The sequence below is a fragment of the Gracilinanus agilis genome, chromosome 6 (genome assembly GCF_016433145.1).
Source record: "Gracilinanus agilis isolate LMUSP501 chromosome 6, AgileGrace, whole genome shotgun sequence".
In the NCBI taxonomy this organism is placed as follows: domain Eukaryota; kingdom Metazoa; phylum Chordata; class Mammalia; order Didelphimorphia; family Didelphidae; genus Gracilinanus; species Gracilinanus agilis.
The window spans coordinates 274,674,959-274,685,477 of record NC_058135.1 but is presented as its reverse complement, the minus strand read 5'-3'; the positions used below and the strand labels follow the sequence as shown (position 1 = coordinate 274,685,477).

The 10,519-nt window shown below is 33.3% G+C and overlaps 1 protein-coding gene across 1 annotated transcript; it reads right to left on the bottom strand.

Annotated features, from left to right (window-relative positions):
- Positions 1 to 4,662: 4,662 nt before the first annotated feature.
- On the bottom strand, positions 4,663 to 9,451 carry LOC123251334 (olfactory receptor 4C11-like). Its single transcript, XM_044680577.1, has 2 exons — positions 9,434 to 9,451; positions 4,663 to 5,589 (listed from the first exon to the last, which is right to left on the bottom strand). Exons 1-2 carry the CDS (start codon positions 9,434 to 9,436, stop codon positions 4,663 to 4,665), a joined length of 930 nt encoding a protein of 309 aa, XP_044536512.1. The 5' UTR covers positions 9,437 to 9,451.
- Positions 9,452 to 10,519: the final 1,068 nt, after the last annotated feature.

The following is a 10,519-nucleotide window of genomic DNA, read 5'->3' as shown; positions in this document are numbered from 1 at the left end:
TATTACACTTTTAAGAAATCAAGTAGTGAGTCAGTGGATTATTTTAGATAGTCAATATGCAGTAGTAAATTACTATAGTAAACTAATATTTAACACCCCAAATCCTAAGTTGTGAATAAACAAAGTGAGAAGAAAAACTACTGGAAAAACTTGAAAACATTGTGGTTAAAAACTAGGTATAGACCAACACCTGAAACCATATATTTACATGAAATAAAAATGACACAAGATTTAGAGATAAAAGGGATAATATAAACAAATTAAAGGAGTATGTAGTAGTTAGCCTGTCATATATATGCATAATAGAAGAATTTATTTTCAAAAAAGACATAGAGAACACTACAAGATGTAACATAGATAAAATGGACTACATTGATTTTAACAATTTTTGTGTAAAAAATCCAATGCAATTAATATTAGAAGGGAAACAAAAAAATCTGGAGAAAAATTATGGCAAGTGTCTCTGACAATGGCCTCATTTTTAAAATATATAGAGAATTGAGTCAAATTTTTCATAATGCAAAATATTTTCCAATTGACCAATAGGCAAAGGATATAAAAGTAATTATTAGATGAAGGAATTAAAACTATCTTTACTCATATGAAAAAATTCTTCAAATCACTTTTAGAGAAATGTAAATTAAAACAACTCTAAGGTACTACCTCAAACCTATCAGACTGACTAAGATGACAAAAAAATTATAGATGTAGAGGGTACATAAAAAAATGGAACACTGTTTTACTGCTTTTGGAGCTGTGAACTGATGCAACCATTGTGGAGAGTAATTTGGAACTATGCCCAAAGAGCCATCAAACTGTGCATATCCTTTGACCCAGCAATACCACTACTACATCTTAATCCAATAGCGATCAAAGATAAGTGAAAAGGACCTACTTCTACAAAAAAAAGTATTTATAACTAACCTGTTTATGGTGGTAAAGAACTAGAAACTAAGGGTATGTCCATCAACTGGGAATTGACTGAACAAGTCGAGGATGATTGTAATGGGATAGTATTGTACTATAAGAAAATAAGAATGAGATAATCACAAAAATCCCTAAAAAGACTTATATGAAGTGATGGAAAATGAAGTGAACAGAACCAGAAGGACATTATATACAGCAAATGCAATAAGATACAATGAGCAACTATGAATGATTTCACAACTCTCAGCAATGCAAGGATCCACGTAAACTCCAAGAGACTCATGATGAAAAAGACTATCCACTGCCACAGGAGGAACTAATAGTCTGAACTACAGTCTACTCTCTAAGTCTATAGGTAAAAAAGAATACACCTACTTGTTGGTAGAGGTGATTTCCATTCCAGGAGTGTCTTATTTAATTAAAAGCACAAGTACAATCCTCATTTTAATCTTACATTCCAGACATAAGGCTCAAGAGAAATAGTTTCTGATGTATAGGACTTTATAGACTCCATCATCATCTCCATCCCTATCATTATCAAAAGTATTCCTATCATCTTCATTACATTACACAAATTTACCTATTTTACTCTCTAACTCCATTAACTCTTGTTGCTTATTGCCTTTGGATTGAATTCCAATTACTCTTTAGGGCTTTTTAAAGGCCAACTTGACCCATCTATCTTTCTAACCTCATTAAAAATAAATTTCTATCATTTGCAACCTTTACAAACTAATCTTTGTACTCTCTAACCTTTATATCTACTACAAAATTTACCGTAACTTAACATTGCTCTGGCTGTTTTACTTTACCTCAGTTGCAACTGCTCATTACATGTCTAAAAGAATTTTTACCTTCTAAAAGACACAGATCAAGCATTACTTTCTGTACGTAGCCTTTCTGGATTCCTCTACTTACTAATGTCTACTCTCAACCACATCTGCATTTAACTATAATTTTTTTAATTAACTTTCTATTTATTCCCATTTATAAGTATAGATGAACCTATTTTCTTAATAATTAATATATTAACAACTAGAAATTTAGGACCATTTCATTCATTATATTTGTATCCTCAGTACCTAGAACAGTGTCTGGAACATAATAGATACCTAATTCTTGCAGACTGAATCATCATAATAACCATCACTATCCCTGACATGAGCACTATTAACATAATGATCAATAATCTTCAACTTACACATTTTCTATGTCATAGCTCAGTCAGGACTTCCATCTCCCTCCTTATGTACAATTTAATTCTATTAATGCAGCTTACAATAATATTAACCTTTGTAGAGGCTACTTCAAACTGTTGAATCAAGGTGGCATTGAAGTCTATTAAAACCACCAGATCTTTCAATTGTCAAGTGCTGTCTTGTAACGTATAGTCAAAAAGCCTTTGTAGACTTGGTCAAATGAAACGAGAAATCCTGAAAGAGTTGCTTTTAGACTGAAAGGTTTGAAATAATAAACTCATCAAAGTATCATGGCAGAATAAGAGGAAGTCAGAATTTTACCTAGAAATCACTGGTATTACTGAGAATTAGAGCTAGCATATTTTATCACCATCTATGAGGGAAAACAATTCATTTAAAGCTGGATTTGCATTCTGAATGACCTAAATGTTAAATAGGTGACAGCAATGGCCTTCAAGCCTAATTAACAAATTTTCTTGAGAAAAAGAATCATTATGTAATTATAGGCAAGACTCAGATACTTAATACTCATGAAGAAAAAATATAGGACAAGGAGAAAACCTATATATTTTGCTGATCATTTTAATTTTGCTTCACAAAATAAAGAAAGGTTATTTCTTAAAGAGATCCCATTCTTTCTTCACAGGGCTAGAGAATATAATGTGATGGGGCTCCATGAGACAGCGATTGGGGAAAGGTGGTTAAGCCTATGTCTCAATGTGACACTTTATCTGTCAAGATCACTGGATGAGTAAGAAGACAGTGATGGTGATTGCAGAGATACATACAATTTCATATGTGGCAAATATATTGCCACTTCCAGCATGACTAGACTTATGATGACTGGAGATGTGGTAAGCTAGAGGAGCCTTCCAATTCTTATGGTGCCAGTCCTTTGGAATCAACACAAGCAAAGATTTATATTATCTATCAGTAACTATCAGCAGTGGACATTTCTATTTTGTTTTCTCTATTCTTTTAAATTTTTTCCTATTTCTTGCTTTCAATTCATTCAAAATTATCACTAATAATTGTTTTGGTATATATATATATGCATATATATATATGTATATATGTATGGGTATGGAATAAAACTAAATCAAAGCGTTAATCACCTGCATAAGATAATAAGCATTCCTTAAAGGATGACTAATCTGATTAAGAAAATTTTATTTTTTAGAATTAAAAAATAAAATTTATTTTATAACATCATAATGATATGTTTAATAACATTATAAGAAAGAACATTTTCTATAATAGCAGAGATAGATTAGTCAAGGGATCAGGAATCATTTTAGCATCATAAAAAGGATTCATTGCTGAACATGATTCAAGAGTGCAGGTATCACTATGAAGCTCTAGCATCTGATGTGAGAAATGGAGTAGAAATATAAAAGAAGGGAATGTCACCACTGCTACCCAGGTGGAGGAGAAAGTTGTGCATTCTGTGAAGAGTGGCATGCCTTGGGTGGATTGAAATTGTGATGTGAGAAGAAAAGATTTCACACCTCCAATCTTTGCTTCACAGTGATCTTTCTGTTAAAAAGCCCAGAGAATAATGTAAATGAAAATATAAAAGTCAATATATTGCTTAGGTTTTGACTTCTGTGAAGAAAAAAAATAATACTTGAATAATCAACAATGAACACTTCCGGCAAGATTTAGGAAGTCAAATATTTACTTGTCATCCTCCTTCTACTCTCTACCACACACATGGACCAATTCATTCATTCTAGACAGCCAACACCACCCCCCAAATAGGTCTCAGGAATTATTTCTCCAAATTCAAACTATTCACAAGTTTGGCTTTCTGGGGAAAAAAATCATCTTTAAAATAGGTGAAATGTGAGCCAGCCAAGAGAATGTTGTAATGAACATTACAAGGGGAGCCCTGATTTTAAGTCTTCCCTGAAACAATTTAAGAATTATTTTGTCCTGGGCAAGTCACTTAACCTCTCAGGCTCAATTTCCTCATATGTAAATTGAAAATAATCATAGCACTGACCTCTGTAGGTTTTGGGAAGCCTAAGTGACATACATAATATTCTTGGCAAGTCCTGCAGTATTATAAACTTAATTGATTTTCAGGAGCATACCTTAGATCTGTGATTTATTTCATATAAGTCACACCAAGAAGAACTCTGTATAACATAAGTCATTACCTTTGCTATTATACCGTTTATAAAATTGAGAGGTGAAGTAATATTGCCAGGGTTATGTGGATGATGGGCCAGATGAAGGACTTGAACCCACATTACCATTTTGCAAATAAAACTCTATGACACCGTGCTGCCTCTGACTATTATTAATATTTCTACTTAAATATACTACTGGTAGGGGCATCTGGGTAGCTCAGTGGATTGAGAGCCAGGCCTAGAGATGGGAGGTCCTAGGTTCAAATCCGGCCTCAGACACTTCCCAGATGTGTGACCCTGGGCAAGTCACTTGACCCCCATTGCCTGCATTTGCCACTCTTCCACCTAGGAGCCAATACACAGAAGTTAAGGGTTTAAAAAAAAAGAAAGAAAGAAATATACTACTGGCTTTCTGAACTCCCTCGGCTACAAAATAACTTTTTCATGGAATTCTTTACTTCTGCATTACGCAGTGTGTAAATCAAAGGGTTCAGGAAAGGAGTTCCAATTGTATAGAAGACGGCCACAACCTTGTCCACGGAGAAGATGATTGGAGGCCGAGTGTATATGAATATACAAGGGCCAAAGAATGTGAGAACCACTATGATGTGGGAGCTACAAGTGGACAGGGCTTTCCTCTTCCCTTCTGCACTGTAGTTTCTCAATGAGTATAGAATAACAATATAGGAGATAATGAGCAGTACAAAACTAGCTATGGCTATGGCACCACTATTAGTAACAACCAACAGGTTTATCAGATAAGTATCTGTGCAGGCCAGTCTCAGCAAGGGTTGCAAGTCACAAAAATAGTGGTCAATCACATTGGGACCACAGAAGGGCAAAGTCAAGGCAAGAATGACTTGGGCCGATGAATGGAGACAAGATCCTATCCAAGCCCAAACAACTAATACTGAACACAAACGATGGTTCATGATGACTGTATAATGCAGTGGCTTACATATGGCCACATAGCGGTCATAAGCCATAAGAATTAGGAGGAAGACTTCCATAACACCAAAAAAGTGTGCTGCAAATAACTGGGTCATACATTCATTGTAAGAGATAGTTTTCTTCTTAGAGATGCTGTCTACAATGAGCTTAGGGGCTGTGCTTGAGGAGAAGCAGGCATCTGCAAAGGACAAGAAACTTAGGAAGAAATACATGGGAGATCCAAGTGCCTCACTAGTTTTGATGGTCACAATAATCAGCAGATTTCCCAAAAGAGTTGCAAAATAGAAAATCAAGAAGACAACAAATATAATTTTCTGCTTCTCTGGGTCCTGCGTCAAACCAAGTAGAAAGAATTCAGTCACATTGTTCATCTTGTCCTGTACTTCAGAAATTTTGGAGTCCGCAATATTGAGACCTAATGAATATACAAAAAGGGGAAAAACATTACAATCATAAGCTTGATAGAGACATGTATTAGTTTGATATGACTCAATACCTCTAAGTCAGTGATGGGCAAATTATGGCCTGCGGGTCAGATCAGGGGAGGCCCTGAAATGTTCTATTGGGCAGCAGGACATTATTCCTAATTTGACGAATACAATGAGTAGGATACAGTACAATGAAACTTCGAAAGAGTTGCCTTAGAAACAGACTGACAGATGAGCATTTCCTTTCCTTTGGCCCCCTCTTTACAAAGTTTGTCCATCACTGCTCTAAGTCATTTTTGTTCTTGAGTTGTCCAAAAGCACAGATAGAAAACTCCTAAGAATCATAATATCCATTGTTTGCTACCTATCATATTATTTTGTGTGGTAGTCAAATGTTAAGTCTACCTAATGATCAATAGCCAGTGTATGTCTCGTTAAATTTTTGTTGTCAATATCATTAATTAAAAAGTATTGCATTCACCCAAAGTATTATGGTTAATCATATCAGATAAAATAATAGTCTGAATCATGAAGTGGCATGATCCACTCATAGTAAAAAGCCCTTGATTTGGGTTCTAAAGAGAGAGGTGAAAATTCTAGTTCTGCATTTATTAAGTATTTGTAAGTCATTTTGCTTTTTGGTCTCAGTTTCATCATCTTCAAAAGATAGTCACTAATACATCTCTGCCTTTGTCACAGGATTCATGTAAAGTTTTTATGATATAAATAACATGAAACATATTTCACTAAGATGTCCTCTAGAAAGGATAGATACTCTTGTCATATTGTTATGTGGCAGATGGAATGTTATGCAGTAGGCAGTTTGGGGTATAAGTTTGGAATTATAGTTGTGATTATTCTTTTATCATGTGTCTCCAAATGAAATTAGGAACGTGTGTGTGTGTGTGTGTGTATTGGGAGGAAGGATATTAAATGTTGATTTATGAGAGTCTATGGGAAATCTGTATAAAATACAAGAGAAAGAAGGTAAAATAATTATATCTTCCTTGTTAGAACTCAATCATTGCTTGATTTAGAAAAATCATAAAAAAACATTCTCTAAAAACTTTGTGAGGCATTGACCATTTCTAGTGTATTATGTAGAAATCATTATTTATAATAGATGAGAAAGGGAGAAACATAATACTAAAATAACTAATTTCACAAGAGGTTAAATTTGATTTTCTTTTTAGGGAGAAATAGGAAAAAGGTTCTTGACATATTTTAAATTGTAAAATTAGTAGTAAAGAAAAAAATGGACTTTTTCTTGATTTTGAGGTAATTCTAGCTGTGACCTATCTCACAGACAAAAGGTTATGAATATTTGTTTCTACTGTGCTTTAATATTGGTTACCTTTTCAATAAGTGTAATCACTTCTAAATAAATATTTAATAAATATATTTAATTTGTTGAATATGGAGAAACAAAAGTAAAATATGTTTCTAGGTTATCAATAAATATCCCATGAACTCAGGTAAAACTTTCAACCAACTAGTTAATAGCAAAGAGGTTGTAATTTTATCAATTCCTGGAATTATGTCAAAGAATAAAACTAGATTATGGTTTGTGAAAATAACATTAACATGGGAATGTATCAAGTGGCAGGCTGAGGAGCCACTTAACATGAATGTGCTTGAACCTCTTAATCTTCTTCCATATCCAATCTACTTTATCTTAAATATTTACTAAACACAATATGTCATCCATAATTAATATTTTCATACTATTTTTACATTGAGTTCTGAATCTAGAATCCAAACAATGCAGGTTCAAATTCTATTTTTGAAATTTAATAGCTTTTTGAGAAGAAGAAAGTCCTTCATTCAATCTTGTATACAATGGGATAACTATTGTTATAGACATATCTCTTCATCCTCTCCTCAGTACAACCTAATTTGTCTTCCTGCATTTCTGACATTCAATGGTCTTTCTCCATGCCTTTGCTTAAGTTGTATTTTGTACTTGGTGAAATCAACTGCATCCTCCTCACTTTTGCCTCATCTAGTAATAAATTGTCTTAATATTAGATTGAATATCATCCTTTATATAAACCTTTTTCTAATCTCATCACAATTTATCCTTCTATCTCACAAAATTACTTTGAATTTACTTGGTTTGCCTGTATCTAAATCTATATCTATCTGTATATCTGCCTGTCTATCTGTATATATGACATAGATATACATATATACATATATATGTGAAGATAAACATTCTTTAAAATAATGTGTAACAAATAATTATTAAATATTAGTAGTAGAATATTCACAATTCATAAACTAAAAATCCTTTATTAAACAGCAACTGTGTTAACTATACTTAGTATTAGAAGATGATAGAAATATAAACACAAGAACTAAATAGCCTTTCTCTCAAAAAACTTACATTCCTGGGGGCAGCTGGGTAGCTCAGTGGAGTGAGAGTCAGGCCTAGAGACAGGAGGTCCTAGGTTCAAACCCGGCCTCAGCCACTTCCCAGCTGTGTGACCCTGGGCAAGTCACTTGACCCCCATTGCCCACCCTTACCAATCTTCCACCTATGAGACAATACACTGAAATTAAAGGTTTAAAAAAAAAAAACTTACATTCCCATAGTGCAGAAGGCATATTATTCTAAATGTCTGCAAATATTAATATATGTAAATATACAAGTATTCATAAATACATAAAAGTTATCCACATACATCTCATAAATTAAAGATAATTTTACGTATTTATATATGTATTTATACACATTGGGTGAGGGGGATCTCATTGATGCAATCATATCTCGAATACTAAAAGTGATATTTTAATTCCATATTTTGTCATTACATACTGTACTTCATCTTTAACTGATAATTTTTTTATAGATGTTTACTTTATAGTTGGTAAAGTGGAAGTTATGAGTTTTCTACTATTCTTCGTCATTGTAGTTCATATCTCAGCAAATCTTCTCTAAGTGATATTAATTTTGAGAGAGAAATGTCTACTTTCTACTGTTCTATAGTCAACAATTATAAAAAGAATAGCAATAAATCCATATGTTTTAGTTCCTTCACATTTTGCTCCTCTGCCAGAAATGAATTTTAGGCAACAGTTCTTAATGCTTTTTGTGTGTTTCATGGAATATTTGGTGGTCTATTGAAGTCAATAGAACCATTTTGCTGAATTATTTTTATTCATTTTTTCTGTTAATAAAAATATAAAGTCTATTTACTTTTAGTTAGTTGTTAATAAAAATAAAGAAATATGTTTTTTCTGTCATTCAAGTTTACAAACACACAGAATCAAAATCAGTTTGCTAAAATGATGTAAGGGTAAAATGACAAATTTGGAGGGGTTGTGGAAAAATTGAGACACTAATACACTGTTGATGGCACTGTGAACTGATCCAACCATTTTGGAGAGCAATGTGGAGTTATGCTCAAAGTGTTATAAAACTACGTATAATTTTTTTTAGATTTTTTTAAACCCTTAACTTCTGTGTATTGGTTCCTAGGTGGAAGAGTGGTAAAGGTGGGCCATGGGGGTCAAGTGACTTGCCCAGGGTCACACAGCTGGGAAGTGTCTGAGGCCAAATTTGAACCTAGGACCTCCTGTCTCTATCCCTGACTCTCAATCCACTGAGCTACCCAGCTGCCCCCTATAATTTTTGATAAAACAGTATCACTATTAGATTTACTCCATTATGTGATTAAGGAAATTGGAAAAGTAACTAGATATTCTAAAATATTTATATAAGATCTCTTTGTGGTGGTAAGGAATTGGAAATTATAGGGATGTCCATTACTTGAGGAATTGCTAAACATGCCATGGCATATGATTGTGTTGGAATACTACTACACCATAAAAAATAATGAACAGGTTAATTTGGGAAGAAAAAATGGAAAGACTTAAATGAAATTATGAAGTGTGAAATGAGCAAAACCAAGAGAACATTATAACATAGCAACAGAAATATTGTTTGAAAACTCCTATAAGTCCACCCTCAGTAAGACAAAATTTTATACACACACACACACACACACACACACACACACACACACACACACACTCATACACACAGCATGCATGCATGCACACATGAATTAATTTTTTTTGCCTCTGTAATAGGGAAAGCTTTAGGGTTAGGGTTGGGTTTCAAATAATGTAAAATACTAAAACAAAATCTCAGGATTTAAAGACTATACAAACTAATATTTTAAACTATTTCTTCCTTTGAATCTTCAGGTATTTTGTGGAGTATAAAGCCGAGGGAAAGACCTAGATTTTACATGACCTAGTGTTGAAATAAGAAAAAACCCTTGAATTTTCTTGATTCCTCAAATAATATGGGTCAGGTAAAACAATGTCTTTTTTTTGTAATCTTATATAATTCATTTTTTATCTTTAAAAACACTGTTCTGAGAAGAAGAACATAGTTTGCACCAGACTACCAAAACAGTCTAAGGCACAAAAAAGTTAAGAATCCCTTCTCTAATATCTCTTATCTATCTTCCTATCATTATTTTAATATAAGGGAAATAGATCCAGCTGGAACAATCACTCATTTAGTAATAAGAGGTGAACTAAAATGTAACACTAGGTTTTACCAAGCATTTTGCACACATGATTTCAGTTGATTCATTTGAAAAATATGAGAATTAGAAGGGACTATTACTGTTCATTCCATTTTGAGAGGCTATGTGAATTAAAGGCATTAACATTGTTTCTGTTCAATAATTTTAGTCGTCTGACTCTTTCTGACACGATTTGGGGCTTTCTTGGGAAAGTTACTGGAGTGGTTTGTCATCTCCTTCTCCAATTCATTTTATAGATGAGGAAACTGGTACAAACAGGGTTAAGTGGCTTCCCCATGGTCAAATAGCTAGTAAGTGCCTGAGATCATTTTTTAACT